Source organism: Lates calcarifer, linkage group LG13 (genome assembly GCF_001640805.2).
Source record: "Lates calcarifer isolate ASB-BC8 linkage group LG13, TLL_Latcal_v3, whole genome shotgun sequence".
NCBI lineage: Eukaryota > Metazoa > Chordata > Actinopteri > Centropomidae > Lates > Lates calcarifer.
Window position 1 is genome coordinate 3,917,587 of NC_066845.1, and position 19,790 is coordinate 3,937,376.

Consider the following 19,790-nt stretch of genomic DNA (forward strand, 5'->3'; position numbering starts at 1 on the left):
TTTTCCAAAGATCTGAATTTTATCTCAGTAGGGAGAGGAACAGATTTACATAGTTTACTATTTTATTGGCATATTGAGAAATTTTGTTTTTGACAAAAAAAGATTAAAGGGGCCTTTTTTATAAACCAAGAATGGAAATCGGTATGTGCTTCATATAAAACATGGCCACATTAAAAGCAGACAAATTCTCCTGCGTAATAAGGCTTGCTATTTTCTTCACCATTTGGATTTGGTTATAAATCTGGGATTTGTAAAAAGGATGGTCAGACTTTTGAAACTGGCTCGACCAATACAGCAAGATTTAATTTAATTCGATTTTTTAAATTACAATGGTATGTAGAGAAAAGTTGAATTGGCATTGGTTGAGTGGTAGAAAATTAGCTGGCAACTATTTTGAAATTCAATTAAATATTTGAAGTTACTTCACAAGTTATTTCACAGAAATTCCAAACATTCCTCAGTCTTAGCTCTTCATTTCTGAGAATTTGCTGCTTTTCTTTGTTTTACATTAAAGTAAACTGAATATTTTTGTTTTTTAAACCGTTGGTTAGACAAAAACAGTGGCAGGCATTTTTTTTTTCCAAACAAACAGATTGGTCAATAGTTAGAGTAATTAGTTGGAGCTTCATTACTATGAGGATCATTGTTCTTCCAGTGCTTAAAGATAAACGCCACCAAAGAAATCAAAATTATGTGAACCACTGCAGGTCTTACTGAAAAAGGTAATGTAGATTTACATTTTAGTATAATACTCACAAGACGTAGTAAAATCACTGCACAGATGCTGTAGTATAAGAACTGTTAACCTTAAAGCGGTTCCAAGTTCCTATTTAAATTCCAGTTGTGCAGCTCTCCAAACACTGAAACAATTCAGGTAACAGGATGGAAACAAACACTCACTCGGGAAAAATGTCACTGGTTGCTGGCCTACAGATATATTTATCCCTGTGTTTAAACAGATTCTAATTGTAATAATGTGTTCCCCTTTGTTTTGCTGTTGCACAACTTGAGTCAGAGAACAAACACGTCATTAATCGAGTGGACCAAATTAGGTAGTCAGTAATGAGGTGAATGTTTGAAGAATAAAAGCGATAATGACTGAAATGTTTGGTTTACATATATATAATTATGCATTTATTGACAAGAATGATACAGGTCTGCTGTGGGACAAACTGAGGTCAAGCCAACTAACAGATGTGTGTCTTCAGTTTACTTAGCGGACCTCCTGGTTCTCTTGTCCCAGGAGAAGTTTGCGCCGTAGGATTTCACCCGGGGCTTCGAGGTCCTCTTCTCTGTTATGTCGTAGCTCCAACCTGAAGCAAAAACATCGTCAGAGTAAGTGATGGGGGCAAGAATGTCACGTATGTTCACTTTGGATGAGTTCCAGCCACAATGAGGTGTTTTGTAGACATCAACAGGCTGTGTGTAGTCAGAACTGCTCTAATCGCTTTCATGGTGCAATAAACAGAGTAAGCCAGTTCCCTTTGCTTAGTTTCAACAAACTTTCCCAGATGGTTCGGTTCTCTGAGCTCAAAGTGAACTTTGTGTTGAGGGTTACTAGAGAGAAAACTGCATCAACCATGTTTAACTTGAACTAACAGAGGCCCATTTTGAATGACCCCGTTAGCCCATCAGAAGTATTCTCTTAATGTTTTATTACTTGTTTTGTTATGAGGCCCACAAATTGTCATCAGATGCAATAAAGCTATTTAAACAGGTGCTGTTTTACTACGATCACTATCACCTGATGACAATCCTGGTCTGAAAGCTGTGAACATTCAAATTAAATTAATAATATTGTCAATATCCAACATTTATAACGGTCTCTGCTAGACTTTGGCAGAGTTGAGTTTATCCTCAAGAATCTGATTAGTGAGCCTGATAATAAACTGCAACACATCACATTCAGAGGGTTTAAGGGTAGAAAATCCTATTATCCAGCTTTTAACACCTGATTGAAGTAATTATTAATTATGTTGTTGTTCAAAAACAAAACAAAAGCTTTCAGTTACCATTCAGGATGGTCAAGTGCCCCACTGATGCTTTGCCTTATGTGACGCTGTAACTAACTCTATTTTAGATTTGTGCACATTGATCCAGAGTAAATCTAGTTACTCCTGCACCGACCACATCACTCTCTGATGGAGTCAATGCAACAAAACTGGCAACCACTGCATCACAATCCTCCCACTAACAACAGTAACTTACTACTACTCCAAATAGTACTACTAATGCATCTAATAATAATTTAGTATTGTTAAATGTACTTTAATTGTGTTCATATAACAGTCTGTTCATTCCACTGATTAAATTTTTGGTAAAACTCCATGAGAAGTTGTGTGTCATTACTCTGTTGTGTCATTTTAAAAAGTGAACTGATTGGCTATGATTATTGGAGGCACCATATTCACTGTTATATGCTGTTTGATGCAAAATTCTTACTTTAAATGTTAAGGTTGGTCTAAAATTCTTGGATTTCTCACCATTTTTCTCAGCAAAAGCAATAGCGTCTTCCTTGGAGGAGAAAGAGAGCACCATGTTGGATAAGGGATCGGCCCTGAAAGGCAGAAAGAGTTGTTAGCCACATACAAATAAAAGAAACGTTTTATGATCCCGAATATAAAAATTTCACACAAAGGGTCTAAGGATAGAGAGTGTTGTACATTGTACCGACTGTAAAACTCAGTGAGGCTAATTTGTTTGTGCTGTATGAATAAACTTGGTTAGACTGAACTTATACCAAAAATCATTTGCTGAAAGTAATGGGACACAGAAAAGAAAGAAAAAATCTGATTTCAGCTCATGTGCTGTAGAAATCAGCAAGTACAAGAGGGAGAGTCTTACGTTGAGGCCCAGCCCATCAGCGGGTTCTCCCAGCGCTCTCTGGTGTCAAAGTCCATCTTCCACTTTTTGGTGCTGTTGATTCCCGACTGCATGGCTGATTTAGTGGGAACAAAAATGTGAACCTTGCGTGTTTTGATGTGCTCCTCTGGGACCCCTGTCACTGCGGTGATGTCCTAGGGACAGACAGAAATGAAGCAGTTAGAGAGATAATGTCAGACTAGAGGACAGAAAGATCTGATAATCCAGTTTGACCTCATTTCATAGCACTTAATAAAATCCCATGCAGGCATGCAGGGCTGAGACTAACAGACTAAAAGACACCTTCTCCTCAACTTATCAATTAATTACTTTGTCTACTTTGTCTCAGAAGATGATTAACAGCAATAATTTTCCACAGCCCACAGTGATATCTTCACAATTCTTGAATTATTTGACCAACAACCTACAACCAATTCAGTTTACCATCATTCATGTTTAAGACAAGCATCAAATTCTTAAATTTATGAAGCTGGAACCAGCAAACATTTTGCTTATCTGCTTTAAAAATGACTAAAATGATTACGCAATTGTCAAAATAGTTGCCAATAAATTTTCAATTATCAACTAATCATTTAATCCATTAATCATTGCCACTGTAGTCTCATATTACTAACTCATTAATGCTGATGTGATGTGAGTCCTACATCAGGAACTCATACATTGTCCATTAAATATCTTTAAATCCACAATGAATTATTAATTCTTTTTAAACATGTATTAAGTAAACAAACAATTAATCAGGATAACCCCATTTTAGAAGAGGGTTCAACTGAGCAGTCAAAATGCAGTCAAATCTTCCTTTTAAAGCTACCATGTGAATCAAAATAACAAACTGACATGTTTCCGGTTGCAGAGCAGCCAGCGGTCATCCACAACCATTCTGACTTTCATTTGACTTAGTTGGTGACTGATGTCTATTTCTTTTCCTGCAAAGAATAAGGGTTCATGCAAAGATATATGCGTGTGCATGTGTTGAGAGAGGTCATCTGAAAGTTAGCTTGCAGGTGTTAAAAAATACAACTTCAAGTTCTGACAGTGCACTCTTAATGCCTGAAAAATTGGGTTAGGGAAAAGGTTTGGTGGCTATAAAAAGTACTTAGGTAATCAACTACTTCATGTTTTACATTTTTGTACCTCACATCAATCTGTAGAGATTTATTTTCACCTTAAAATATCAGGGTCAAAAAAAGTCTAAAATACATCTTCTGTGTCAGAAAACAATAAAATATGAAAAATCCAAGGAGTGAACACTTTTTATAGGCGCTGTAAAATAAACTAAAAGTTTGGATTGTATTTTTATTGTTTGTGTGATCTGATGTTCACGCAGTGGGCATCTCGGTCTTTGCCAGCACAACTGTTACAACTACACATGAATCTTTCTAGAATTCTGCTGTGATTTTTTAATTTTATCTTTTGATATGTTGCTTGTAAATGTCCCCCAGTGTTTAACAGGCTGTGTGCTTCTTTTGGGGAGCAGTTAAATGATTCACATTCATGTTTTCAGACTTTGAATTTGTGCACAATTTTAGTGTAACTGAATAAAGTTACATATTATAAAAAAGAAACAAGAAACCACAGCTTACACATGTGGAAAAAATCAATACAGGGTTCAAAGGACATAAAAGAAAACAGAATAAGAATAATATAATAAGCATCTTTATGCTGTTATTCATACTCTTTTGCATTGAAGTGGATGAAATTAATGCCTAATACTTGGGGTGATTCCAGACCATCAGAAAGTAGGCCAGCGCGACAAGAGGAGGAGGAGGGGCCTTTGGGGCGTACTAAATGCATATTCCTGAGCAACTGGAGCCCCCTTCAAGCTCCTATCAAGGATCTGGTCCAATTCTTCAGGGAATTAGCAAACAAGCAATGGGAAGTCGGCGACAAAACACAGACGAACCTCCCAGCTCGCAGACAGCAGCCACCCAAGACTGAGGGCTTTCCAGGGTGCTCTCTTTTCAATACAAGAATTTAACACATTTCAATGGCCATTACAACTTCAAAGAATCAAATTTTCATCATTGTCTGTCATCTGCCAGTTGATTTGTAGAAAGGGGGTCGTTTTGCATTAACTCCACACAAAAGCCCGCCTTTCCTTGGGCAAAGGAGCTTCCAATGGCATTTAAGCCTCGGAAATTACAGGTCCAATCGCTAAACTGCCGCTTGTTTCAGTGAAATATTTTTTTCAATTGCAAAAAGGCAAGACCAGACTGAATTTAATCATAAACAAGATCTGCACATTGAAAAGATTGTTAAAATGAAAGGGAAAAAACGAACAAAAGGGGGGGGGGGGCACTTCACAAGTGCTCGGTAATTATTTCCGGCTGCCCTATCTACTTAACCTTAACAATTCCCTCTTGTCAGAGAGAGGAGGAAAACATGTTCTCTTCACCCAAAGGGGGTAATGGTGGACAGTCCATGACACAATAATACACAAGACAGTGTGAGAGAGCAACAAAATGAGATGCCAGGTTTTTTTTCCTCATCTTGGAGTCTGCTGCAGGTAATAAAAAATGCTTTAAAACGTTTCTCTCGGCACGATATACGTTTTTATTTTCAATGGATTCATTTTTAAAAGATCTGTGCTCCAAAAGCGTGAGGTAAGAAAAACTTCCTGAGAGTTTTGGAGAAAAGACAAGAACCATTATAATTCTTTGCACACAGTGAACCATTACACATTTTGAGTTGTCAATTGAGGGGGGAAAAAATCATGTACAAATAGTACCTTATGAGTTGATGTAAATCAAATTTGCAGTCAGAAACATTTAGCAGTTCTGCGGTCTGGTCTGTTCTGGGGGATGGATGCATGAAAATCCCTCTCCGAGACGCATTAGAAATTATACTCTTGGGATTAGCAGGCCAGACTATGGTTCCGCGTATGTACGTTACATAAACCATAACTGACACATGAGGCCCACGTATGATAAACCGGTGCAATAATTTGTCCAGATGTAGCAGACCTTAAATCACATCTTAGGCGTGGATGAGCACAAAAGGTCCTTCATGAATGAGGGAGGATGTGTCAAAACAAAAGCTCTGCCAAATCACTGAAAACACACTGCTCATTATCTGGCATTGTTTGCAAAAATACGAGTCTAGACTTCTATGATACTTGCACACATTACACTGAAAGCTAGGAGGGTTATTGGCATAACAGACTCACCCACAATACCCAGATTCACAAAGGGAATGATTGTGGCTGGAATGTGGTGTGTTCCCAGGAAGACTAGAGAGGGTCATCACAAAAGGAAAACCCACACGGTGGGCACTTTTTCTTCTGCCATGTACAGGAAGCAAAATGAGAACTATCAAGTTTGACACTATTCACAGGGCCTTCACGGGGCCCTACAATACCTGGCTGGGCAGACAGAATGCAGGGCTTAAGAAAGGGGGGGAAAAGGCTGGCAAAGTCTCCGTCACGTGAAAGCGTGTCGATATTTCTGACACCTCCAGGCTACGTGCCAAATAAAGAGCATAGGGGCTTGTCGCTGTGGGGCTGCTGGGCCCACCAGAATGCTTAAAGCTGGTACCCCTAATGCTTCAACAGAGACCTGGGATGGAGGATTTCTGTGTAAACAAGAAAAAAACTCAATGTGCTTAAGTGGGGAAAAACTGTAGGAAATAGGAGAAGTTATCAAAAAGAAAGAAAAGTATTTTTTTAAAAATATTGTTTTCTTGAAGCAGAGAGGCCTTTAAATTGAATATTGTAAAACTGACTGTATTCAGATTAATGTGAATGAAAAGTGTCATTTCCATCCTGGTCTTCATTTCTCTCCACTTAAGAATCTCTAGAATTTACTTTAAAAAGTTGGAAACCAATAAGCCTGATTGCCATTTCATTTCACCTCTTTCTTCAGTCTAACACTGGCTCATGTCAGTGGGCATTCAGAACAATAACAGCCCTGTGCTAAAAAAAAAATGTATGAGGCTGCGTTGGTGGGGGCGTATTGCTTTAGGTACCAACACAACAAAATACTCTCCTAGAAGTCCAGTCTGAGTAACAGATCCATGTGTTTGAAGGTAGACATTATTTTACAGCTGTTATAACTCAAAGTCATAACTTTGTCAATTCTTCTATCTTTCATTGCAACAATTGCAGGGTAAACAGCAGAAAGTATTCAGGTTACAAAGTAATATACCAGGAATGTCTGCTTGCAAATAAGCTGGCTGCATTTTTCTTACACAGTGCTGTTGTCTTTTAGACATGACCTTTGAAGTTGTCAGATTGCTGCACTGTTCACACATACGGTCTGGTCTCCGAAATGCGTTTTGTCACAAAAGGACGTGCGAGAAGTGACACGGGAAACGATGTGATACCATGCATGGGACAGGATTTTTGCTCTTCCAAAATGAATGTGTCTGTCTGTGCTCTGATCTGCAGTGAAAAAACGAGTGAGCAAAAGAAAAGTTATTAATGTTGTACAATTCCTTCCTTCCGTCACAAAACCTTTCACCCCACAGGTCCAGATATGTAGACTGCTAGACATAGTTTGGCCTTCTGCAATGCATCAGCGAATCTCTCAGATCACGTCTTTGAACAGTTCACAAATAGCAGTCGATTGCCAATTTGACACTGATTTGTCACTGATCTGGAGCTTTTCTCTCCAAAAACTGTAGACAAGTGGAAAATCAGGGCTAAAATCACAGAGTGTGCACTTAACATTAGTGTTTTCTGTTCTGGCTATTATTTTGCCCTCACCAGCAAGCAGCAGCTGACATACTGTATTTGATGGAATACATCGATCTGGCACATGAAGGTGGCATCTCTGGAAACAGCCATCAGTGAACACAACAACCTACCTAGCTAAAAAAAAAGGAAATGAGGGCAGCAGTTGGAAATCAGGCCAAGTGTTTGATACTGGAGTAACTCTTAAACTGTCTTCCAGCCACTACTGTCCCCATATCATTTAGCACATCTTGTCAGTTTCAGATGATTTGCAGGTGAACGTCCACATTTCCTGCAGTTCATTTCCCCCAGTTTGTACAGTGGAATATTAATCCCATTTTTTGCCTGCTCAGTGATATAAAATATGGTCTCCATATTCTTTCTGATATCATTTGCAGATCTGGTTCAAATGAAAGAAAAGTTTAATGATTTTTGTGGCATGTCATGCATTTCTATAAAGGAAAATATTCATCTGTGCCAAGAAAATTGATGTAATTTACCATAAAAAGTGGTTTGCCAACAAGAAAATATCTCTAAAAAATGAAAATCAGACATTCACTTTTGGATGCATCTTTGATAAAAATGACCATGTAAAGCAATAAAAATCATATGAATTTGCGAGGCTTTGAAAAATGCTCCATACTGGGAGACTAGGAGAATCGTGGGGTACGGTAAAACGTAGACAAGGACTTGAAAAGAAGTGAGTATAAGGACCTTGTCCTCTGAACACATGACTGTTCATTCACTTAGTGAACTGAATAGCGCTTTCTTTTTCACACAATCACTTGATACTCCCTTTGTGCCCATTTAGAAAAAGAGGGCTATTTTAAACTTAAAAGAAGCAATAAAAGGGAATTCACATCTGTTCTTACACTGATTCTGGCTCAATTATTAGTTGTAAAAATGATCAACTCTCCAATGAAGTAGAGAGCAAAGACTTTGTGAAACTGTGGAATCAACATTTTTTACTTTACACAAAGGATATTAACAAATACCCATTCATGATCAGATTAGTGCTAAAATAATTATTTGATCAACAGACAAAAATTATCACATTTACAGAGCATTTTTGGTTGGAAAGTGAATGAAATTAATCAATTATCAATATAGTTCATGTTTATTCTGTTGATGAAGTATTTAATTAATTGAAAATATTACTACTTGTTTGAGCTCTATAAATATTAATTGTAAGTTGTAATAATTGTTTATGAATCACAGAAACCAAACATTGAGTGGTTCTGGCTTCACCAAGGTAAAGATTCCTGCTTTTCTTTAATTCCTATAATTATAAACTGAATGTCTTTGGGTTCTAGGGCTGTTATCTAGGGAGACATCTGAAGGCATTACCAGGGGCTAAATGGTATTTTTACCTATTTTCTGAAATTTTATAGACAAGCTACACAACTGATTGAAGAAAATTGAAAGCATAATATCAATAATAAAAATGATCCTTTGTTGTAGATATATGTGTCCTCTAATCCTAGAATATAGTCCAGATACAGGTTCAGACTGTCTAAACACATTGGTACTGTCCTATTTTTGAGACTTGTTATGGTTTACAAATCTAAACTGAGGTACACAGTGTATTTTCCTGTTAGTGCAGTCACCAAATAGACAAACTAATAAACAAACAAAGGATGTCTGTGCATGACTGACTCAGACAAAACGCTTCTAGCATCACCACCACCTTGTTGTGGGTAAAGGTGGACACCATGACAGCCATGACACGAGTATGGTCCAGCCTATCATAGCACGAACACCCGTATGCCAAAACTGCAGCCAGGAGGGGTCATAAGGTCAGCCAAGCTGAATCATGTTGAGTCAGCATGTGGTGAAAGCCCAAACACATCACCCTTAACCCCCCACTGTCCAGCCCACACCCAGACCAAGAGTCTCACTCATCAGCCTGCGCCGGTTCCCACCTTCAGACGTCTTTGAAGTGGAAAAAGCGTGCCAATTACTGATTGGACATAGGGGGCGTCTCTAATAGAAACAAATATTATGTTGCTTGCTCATGTGTGGGAGTGGTTCAACTCTGGAGAACGAGAAGCAGCTGGCGTGAGGGTCATCTCAAATCTCACATTACACATACCGGTGAGGATCGGAAAGAGAGGGTAGAGGAGGAGGTCATTTATGAATATGTCGGTTACGGACACACTTGTTTGTTCGAATGTCTTTTTAGAACTAAAACACTTCAGAAATAACATCAAAAAATGCTAATTTGTGAAGCAGAAATGCCAAACAAATCTCAGTTTTCAGTGTGTCAAATTTAACAATGTGCTGCTTATCTTTGTTTTATATTACTGTAAATCTTTGAGTTTATGGACAAGACCAATATGAAGACATCTCCTTCAGCTCTGGGAACTTGCAATGGGTGTTTGCTGCTATTTTTTGGATATTTTACAATTCAAGATGATTAGCTGAGCAAAATGTGGTTGATTAATTGCTGAAAAATAATAAATAATCAGTAACAGCCTTAAAATAATAACTCGCAGCCTTAAAACAATGCAGCAATTGTGCACATTATAGTCTAATCTAGACTCGTATTATGTGTACATTAAGGTAGTAACTAGAAATTATTTTCCTTATCCATTAATCTCCCAATTATTGGTCAATTAATCAGTGGTTCTAAAAAAAACCTGCCAGTCAGAAACTCCCAGTGGCCATGGTAACATCAAAAAATGTCTCGTTGTTTGACCAACAATTGAGAACCAAGAAGACAGTTGGTATATTATCATAGACGACAAAGAAAAACTAAAAATATTCACATTTGAGAAGCTTGAACCAAAGAATATTTGGCATTTTTGCTTAAAAAAATGAACCATTATCAAAGTTCCTGATTCATTTGCTGACAATTAAATTACAACTAACTTATTAACTAATGGTTTGTAGCGAAACTCAAAATGCAGCACAAATTATGTTAGAAATTATTATGTTGTTATGATACAACAAACAGAACGAAGAGACAAAAAATATTAGAAACCTGACATATCATAGTGTGAGACACCAAAACAAGTTCATAAAAAGAGCTGCTAGCTCACAACCAGTGAATAAGTAGACGTGTAGGCAAACACAAGTAGCAAACCTTTTTTTATCCGCTCTGCAAACACAACACTTTGCAGCTAGACACTTCCTAAAACTACTCAGCACTGACAGGGCTGAGAAGTCCTCTTAAGAGGCTTAGTCTCTATGGAAGAGAGTGTTAATGAATGAAATACTATTTAGTGGATGATACATAATAAAGCCCCTTGTCTGGCACTCTTCAAAGACCAACATCCTCTGACCCACTACTTGCCGAGAGATTTTTTGCATAAGCGCGCCGTATGAAAGGGCAACCAGACAAAACAGACACTTAAGTTGTCTATGCGCGAAGGAGGGAGGAAGGGTGGGAGAGGAGGATGAGAGGGAGAGGAAGGGGGGTGGGGTTGTGAATGTGGTCTGCTCCACTGTAGGTCACTCTGTGTCTGAGGCTAGACAGGCTTAGAGAATATACACCCCTGTACTGCAGACTTAAACTGCTTGTGCTAAATTTATCTCCATAGTTGGGATAGCTGCATTTTTATTGTGATTCTGTGTTGTTGTTGTCATACACACTAATTTTCTTGCAATTTCCAAATGTGAAAGCTAATATCTATTTTAGGCTGCAGCAGCTGAGAGCACTTTGCCCAAAGAAACTCTCAAAACACATTTAATTCTGCGGAAATTGAGTTCTCAAGTGACACTAAGCAAACTGGCATGTCCAACTGAATAGCCCTAACGGTGCAGAGAGAGGATCTTGTGCAGCTTCTTTTGCATGCTTTCTCTATCAGGGAATCTTCTGATATCTTTGCATGACCAATCTTGACTGACAGATCCAGGATCTTTCAATCTGATTTCAATTTTGGTCTTTAAAAACAACCAACAACCTGCCTTAAGTTTCAACTACCTTACCACAATCATACCCCACATCTTTTGTCCAGATGTGAGGTTACTTACCCAGCAAGCACTGTGCTCTAAATGTGCAAGAAACCAAAGATTTCAGATTAGCAAACTCAACATGCCAAGCATCAAATGAGCTTACCAATTTAATACTCTCTTCCTCTACCTGTCTTCCTCCCTCCTTCCCCCTCAATTCCCCGCACTCTAATAACTGTCCTCCTCTGTCTCATAAAACCCTAGTGCCTTTAGAGAACTCTATAACAAGGCTTCACAAGCACTTTAAGATTATGGTGTTGTCTTTATGTGGAGAGAGGGAGTGCACTTGGCCATGGCTTAAGCAGGAGTAGACACTGAGAGACTCAGGCATAAGTGGGGGATACTGCATTATCGCATACTGAAGCAGCTGCTAAGGTTATAACTGCAGTTGTTTTTGCAAGGGGCCAGAGAGTAAAGCAAAAGGCCTGACTCTAATAGAGGGAGGTCGCAGACATTACGTGTAAAGCTGTGTATCAGTGGCCAGCCAGCTGGACCCTGAGAGCTGCCCAGCATGCTTAATCAAACAGTAATTACAAACAAAAGCAGGTCGGCATGGGCACTCAAGGGAACAGCTTTGAGCGCTGGAGCTCCATCACGCAGGTCTTTTTATTTGGCTTTGTCTGAAATTCAGACAATGCCTTCACAGATTTGCTCATAACAATCTCAAACTGTATGAATGTTTTTCATTTCGGTCAGATTTTAAAATACGAGGAAAGAAACGAAAAGATCCACAGTAGGGCTGATAACATACTGCTGCTTTCATTATTTAATGTCAAAGTCTTGATTATTAAGAAATTTTTGGTCAATAAAATTTCACAAATTTGTTTAAAAAAAAAAGCCCAACATCAAAGTTTTTTTTTTTTTTTAACAGGAATTGAAAACCCAAAGACACTTAATTTTCAATCACGTGTGACAAACAAAAGCAGCAAATGCTTAACTTTAGAGAAAATGTAAATTTCCCCATTGTGGGACTAATAAAGGATTATCCTATCTATCTTATGTTTGGCATGTTTGCTCGAAAAAATGAAAAAAAATACAGATTTTTCTGCCCACCTAGGGGCAGTGAATACATCCTTTTAGCTTAGTTTCTATCACCAATTCCTGTGGGAAATGCACGTCACTTTAGCTGATAAATGCTCTACTATGTTTACAAGCTAGTAACTAACTGTCTGTCTACTGATTGGCGTTTTGCAGGAACCATATAGCAGGGTTATTTGAGCATTTTTTGCCAAAAACAACACTGATGAGAGCAGTGACAGTGAACTGAAACAGTAACCACTACAAGCGACAGCTATCAAATTGTTGTTATAAAAAAACTTATTATAGCTACTTTAATGACTAATTAACCATCAAAGCAGTTGCCCTTTATGTTTCTGTCTGCAGCTTGCAGTGAAATTGTTCACAAATGCCATTAAAAACTCTCTTGGACTGGATTAGTTCATATTTTTGACCTGCAGGAGATTCTTGCCCTTCATAGCCTAAATTTGTCTGTAATGGAGCTGGCCAAACAAAATGTAGAGACGCAAGTTCCTGTAAGGTTTGCATTTTTTGGACAGACGAGAACTAAGGACAAGATAATGAGTGTCACACAAATATTGTCAGACAAGAGTTTTTGGAGTGAATTCAAAATATCATTTCCCCAGGCCAAAATGCAACCTCATCTAAATGAGGTTATTCAGAAAATGTTCACTACACAACAAGTGGCACACCACTTTCTCCTCAGGCTGCTCGAGGGAGACAGCGTGCGAACCTGGCATAACCCCTCAGTGGATCGAGACCTTTGTTTGATTGGTCTAACCAGAAAGCAATTCACACTTATTGACAGCCTGATGAATGACTAGCGTGCTGACATACGCTGAATGCCCAAAAGGGAGAGTGCTCTCATTGCCCTCTTCCATGTGAGACAGAGACCACTGTACTGTAAACAGCTGAGGCCTCTCATTTTGCCTGTCTGGGTAAGCATTAGAGTACTTCCCCACCGCCGCCAGCAACAGCACGCCACAAAGGAACCTCTGTGGCGGACAACACTGAAGTGGCCACTGTCTTTTTCGTGAGTCTCAGGGTGTCTCACAAACTTTTTTCCATGCAAGCTTCTTTTCTTTCACCCCCTCCCCATTTTTAGAGGCCTTTTTTTTCCTCTCCTCTGCTGTTCCTCTCAGTGGCCTCTACTGAGAGGACAGAGACAGACACTCTGCCCAGCCAAAGGTTTGTCTGCCAGTATGGTCAGCTTTGGTCTGGGACAAAAGCGCACTGACGCTGCCCACACACAGCAACCCCCCAACACACACACACAAAACAAGTTCACGACAGACTCCCACATTCTCCCCAAACTCCCTCTTTCTCCGTTATCTTCTATCTCCTTCGTCTTTTAATGACGAAGCATTCACTTCAAAGTTCCTTCTTTGTTTTGTACAGTTGGTAACTAACTTTGGCCACTTCAAATGCACACTTATCACTGTTTAGGCTGTGCTTCAGCACTTAATGAAAAGAGGCACCAAAGATCCTGTCTGATGAAATATAAAGCTAAATACAGCTGAACTAGATCATTTATAGAAAAAGTCATTCTGAACAGTGACTTCATAGTCACCATTTACCTGTGAACTTGCTTTGATTACATATGTTTTACTGAAACCTACTCTTCGGGGGGCTTCTGGGGCTATGCTGTGAGCCCAAGCTACACCAGCTGACAAGTGTAGTGACTGTTCATAGAGTCATGGAAGAAAGAAACAAACATAGTCTCCAAATGTTAGGTAAGAGGAGAAAAATATAGCATTTTAGCTTCATAGGGATTCTATAATTTAGTGCATGTACATGTGCTTAATCAGGTTAGAGTTGGGTTTCTGTGGTTACGTTCAAAAATATCATTGCTATCGGTTGAAATTAATGGTATCGGAAACCCTTTGCATCTGTCTGTGGCTTCTACAAATATTTAAAGGATGGAAAATTAACAAGACCTTATGACTAAATCATACTGCGTTCAATTATTTAAAAAACAAAGAGTTTATTTTTATCCTGAAAAATAACATTTTTGAATGTACAAGGTTTCCACTCGACAGTGACAATATAAGAGACTGAAGAACATTTTCTTTGATCTGGGTATTGGATTGGAGAAACTTTTTCCAGGAGAAAGAGAATTTCTGGACTATGTAGACATGTAACCAGTAGGACTGAAACTAACAAAACTTACAAAAAAACATGTACACTAAAAAATATAACATTTATGGTTCTGCTGTATCAGTTTGTTGTTGTTTTTTTTTTCTTTCTTTTTTTGGGGGGGCGGGGTGTTACCTTTTGTTTTTTTCCCCTCAATTGTGAGTTCAACAATGCTTTAAGAGCACAACACTAAATCAGTGCAGTACTCCTTTGATCCTATTTCAATCATTAAGGAGAATGTACAGTACAAAAGAACGATTACAATACTAAGATGAAGAGAACGCATAGTTGTGGACAAAATCAAGTTGTTGGGTGTGACTGACCTAGACAATAAGTGCACTAAATGTAAGATTAAGCTAACAAATGTAAAGCACAGATAACCAACTCCAACCTGTGCTCTTCAATTTACAGTGTGGACACATTGTGGACTTTAGGACATGTGATTTAGAGGACAAAACAGAGCTGGATAAGATCTGTACAGTATGCAAGCTAGGTCATGTCAATAGAGGCAATGTAACTAACATGTTTGATGCCAAACAAAAAACCCTCGGGCAAGTGTCAGAGCTTCCACACTTCAGAAACAGCGAAATAAATCACTTGTGTTACTGTGAATCATGACTACTAGTATTCAGTCACTGAAAGCCTGGATTTAGGCTCAAGTGCTGTACACATTGGAGCTACAATACAACAAAAAAGGACAAACTTTAGCACATCAGCAATACCCTCACTCTTACTATTGTATTGGTGGATATCAGTAATTATGCCATTGCTATGTGACAGAGTTATGAAAAGAATAAAGAGATCTAATAGATACATCAAAATCCATAGAAATGCATTCTGTAGGAGACTCACAACGCCCTAAATCAAAATGAAATCTAATTTTGAGGTGCCTCAACATGCTCACCCACATCTACATTCTCTCTCCATTCTTCGCTAATGGTCACCGTCTCTTTATAGTTTGAAGATATAACTAGAAGTAAAACTATGAGTTGGAAATTAGTAAGTAACCTCAACTTATTTTATGGTTGCTCCATAACAATAGAACTGAAAAAACTGAACCAAAAGCTGAACATTACAAAAGGTTAAAATGTTAAATGTTCAGTTTTTGTTGAAAACGTTTTAAAGAAGTACTGATTCAGCTGCATGGCTTATCTAGTAAACTATTCAGTTGCTGCAGTACCTTTTACTTTAATAACTTGTCATCAAAAGTTGGAAGGAGTGAAAAGAGAGGATTAATGGGAGCTGTGAGCACACACGGAATTACCAATGATGACATTTGCCATCACCATCATATTGCTACAAAAGCCTACTGTCTACTACAAATTCATCTTGGCAGCAAGTTAGGAGAGTTTTTAAACACATTTTCTAGGAGAGTAATTGGAAGACAGAAGATCAGACAAACACCAATTCGTGTGTCACGTTGAACAGGCAGGGATTCTTACCAATTTCTCATCAACTGTAATAAGTTGCGTGTCTTGTCCTGGTTTCTCTGCCAGCCTCGATGTTGATGTGCTTGTAGACCTGAAAACCATTAGATAGACATTACACGCGAAGCACAAACCGCCAAAGGCAGACAAGCAACAAAGATGTAAATCACACAAACAAGTTACACTCTGCACACGCTGACTATCTTGGAGGAGGCAATGGGGACGGGGATACAGTGAAAAGGAAGAAACCAGGAGTGAATCCCCCCCGCCACATATTAGTTCTGTCTGGTGAATCTCTGGCAGACTCTCACTCTCATCCTAATGACAGGACGTGCTTAATGTTGGCTGTAGTCAACTGTCAGGCGAGGACTGTGTAGCTCTTTGTGAATGTGCAGCCGTGTCCTGTCACAAAACAGTAATGTGACATCATGGCTCAGCCAGGAAAGGGCTTTTCCAGATAATCGCATCCCAGATCATTCCAGATAATCAGTTTTATTTATTTCAAATGAATGATTTTTATACAAAGAATTATACTTACTGTCTCTATTTCTATTAAAAAATAGAGACAAAAAATCAAGAGCACTGTCGTAATGTTCTGCATAAATGTAGTTTGAAAACAATATTCTGTTCCTTAAGCCACTGCTTGAAATGAATCACTTTAGGCAAATGTATAATAGATACAACTGCATCTGATGAAGGATGCATACTCAAAACATTGTACAATAAAGTTCTGTACTGAAACAACTACTTCATCAACAGACAAGTCAATGGAAAATGAGCAGATCCCAATTCTGATAACCAATTACTAGATTTAGTAATTTGCAAAGTTTTACTTCAAAGTAAAAAAATCTAAATATTTGTACATTTCTGCTTCATAAATGAGAGCAGTTGTCTAGTTTTGCCATTTCATGGTATTATACATTAAACTGTTGGAGGGTTTGCCTGCTGATCACATACAGCACATCATTGAGAAAGCAAATGTTTACTTTAAGGTCAAAAAAGAACTGCTCAACCAAGCCATCATCATTAACCCTTAGGTAATATTTTTTACTCTTCAAATGAGCACCATGTGCAACAGTTTATTTCTTAAGCTATTCATCTGCCTTTTCCCTTACAAGGATTTTTTGTTTCATGAGTTAACTTTCTTGGCCAATAAACTGTCTAAGCAATTAAAGGCACATATTTCTTATCAATACCTTTATCAACTCACATTTAGCCAATGGCAACTGAATTTTCACTTGGACGTCACCACATATCTCTTAAGAAGCAATGCAATCAAACCTGTCATCTGTTATTTAATGATCTCATCTAGTGCATAATGAGGCCAAAAGCTGAAAAGAAAGCATCATGTGCAATGTGACAATGTTTTCAGATTGCTTCATCATATAAGGCAAAACAAAACCTAAAATTAACTGAGTATGAACAACTTTTGGCTGCCCTTATATCATCTCTATTTGAGGAACCTCTTTACCTGACAAAAAGCCAATTTTGACTAAAAACAATGTACTCTTTTTAAAAGGAAATATTCAACAGTGTTGAGCTGGAACCAGAGAACATTGGAAATACATGAAACGATTAATTGTTTACTAAAACTGTCAATCAACATATTAGTTAAATGTAATACATTTTCTTTCATTTGATTAAGTAATCAACTTGTCACTGCAGCTCTCAATCGTGGTACACAATATCAGAGAGTATATGTCACTTTCCTATTTTGTATGTTAAAAACAAAGATTTTTCTTGTTACCAGCCCACTTTATTAAATAACATCTATCTCTGCCTACCACAAATGTTTATAAGATAAGAAAAGATTGAGAAGATTTCACAGTGGATAAAAGGTCCAAAAAAATCATCAGATCAACAAATTTATGCAGCAAAGACAGCAGGAAACTGGAGAAAGGAGGTCTAATCATAAACTCAACTTGTTGCAACAGTATTTTAGCGTGTGCAGCTTATAAAATAAGTTTACTGACTTAGAATAACCTGACGTCAAGTGCACATTGTATACACATGGAACTGAAACTAAAATGAAACTACATTACTGCAAGAAATGCATTGTGGCTAGACGTACAAGGCGTTTTCAGTTACTCTGATGGTAGTTGTTACCTTCCTTGCAGCCATCAGTTTTTCCCCCTGTGAGGTCTGTTATTAAATAAAGCCCCCCGTCTGGCCAAATAATATTAGTAATGGCATGTAGCACATGTGTGGAGTGAGCAACGTTTAACTACGTTAACTCTTAAACTGATTTCTCTCAAAACTAGCGAGACCTGGTATTAGCTAATTAGCTGGCTAGCCGAGCGCTGTAAGGGCACAGAATATCACTGACATTAGCTAATGACCTGGTCACATTAAATATACGAGCATGAACGCATTTAAGTGTGTGAACTCACATCTTGTACACAACACAAATCGGAAGCTTTTAACATGCTTTATTTACGTGCTTTATGCTTTGACGCTAGTTAGCTTACGACCACTTATTAGCCTGTGACATGCCAGAGACACGGCCTCCTTGCTTTGTCTTTAGTCGACTCAAGAGTTAAATATTTCACACAAAATGCCTCAGATCAACATGCGCATACATAAAACTAATACATAATTAATATGGAATTACCTGATAGGATTCAGGAACATTTTAGAAGCGGCATTGACCACAGTCAAACGTCCCAAGCCGAGAAGTGACATTGAGGACGCCATGATTGTTGTCAACAATGACGTACGGTTCCCGCGAAGGAACAAACAGTACGAGTGGCTGACGGAGACAGCTGGCAGAGGGATGGAGGACTGATGCCAGCAACTAAAATTACTTTACAGGGATGTGTCGCATACAGCGAAACATGTCCAGACATATCTAGCGTCTGTTTATGTCACTGATGTTTGTTTCAAATCACAAATAACGATGATGAGGGTGTTAACGGAAAGGATCCCAGCCCATCCAGAGGGAATTGCTTTTAGAGTCCAGAAATGGCTTCATTCTCCTAAAAGTTTATATTTCCCTTTCTGTCTTCCCCCTGTGTTTGCCATATAAAGTTATTAATATGTACAATAACTTTTAAACTTAGGTTTGACTAAACTAAAATTTGACTCAAAAGTTTATTAAATGTGGTTGCTTATCATACATCAAAAGGCTTTCCCATGCGGCTAAATAGTTGTGATGAATTCAGTTGCCTGTAAAAGTTTCTCCAGCTAGTGTGGCAACTAATTTGTGAAATGTTAAATGCATATTGCATGTATATGCATATGCTTATAATATGAATATAAATGCACAGTTTATGGCGTGATTGTTGGGTTAAAACACTATTATCTGCTGTACTAAATATTCTACAGAACAACTTGTAAAGTTATTGAAGTATTCAGTCAGTGTTTCATCGAAACATTGTATTAGAGGTGGGAAATAAAGTCCCTATACAGTGTAGCAATATTGATAAATAACACGATATATTCAAATTTCAAGCATGTCACTTCAGAAACTTCATGGATAAAATCACTAAGTTGAGAGGGATGTCTAATTTTGGCTATTCCAAATAAAATGAATATTTTATCACACTGTTCATGTAAAAATCCATGATTGATTCCACAGTATAAACAGATTTGTAAAATATCTTGTAGATATCATATTGCCAAACCTTATACTGTATGTTGGGCTAACACTTTGATTTAGGTCCAACTTATTCTTAGAATTAAACACATGCATTGACATTATACAC

At 38.1% G+C, this 19,790-nt stretch overlaps 1 protein-coding gene across 1 annotated transcript; it reads right to left on the reverse strand.

Moving 5' to 3' along the window:
* Positions 1 to 1,106: 1,106 nt before the first annotated feature.
* ndufs4 (NADH:ubiquinone oxidoreductase subunit S4) lies at positions 1,107 to 18,863 on the reverse strand. The gene is made up of 5 exons (XM_018673482.2): positions 18,698 to 18,863; positions 16,102 to 16,180; positions 2,845 to 3,017; positions 2,484 to 2,557; positions 1,107 to 1,313 (listed from the first exon to the last, which is right to left on the reverse strand). The coding sequence occupies exons 1-5, from the start codon at positions 18,778 to 18,780 to the stop codon at positions 1,210 to 1,212; spliced, it is 513 nt and encodes a 170-aa protein (XP_018528998.1). The 5' UTR covers positions 18,781 to 18,863; the 3' UTR covers positions 1,107 to 1,209.
* Positions 18,864 to 19,790: the final 927 nt, after the last annotated feature.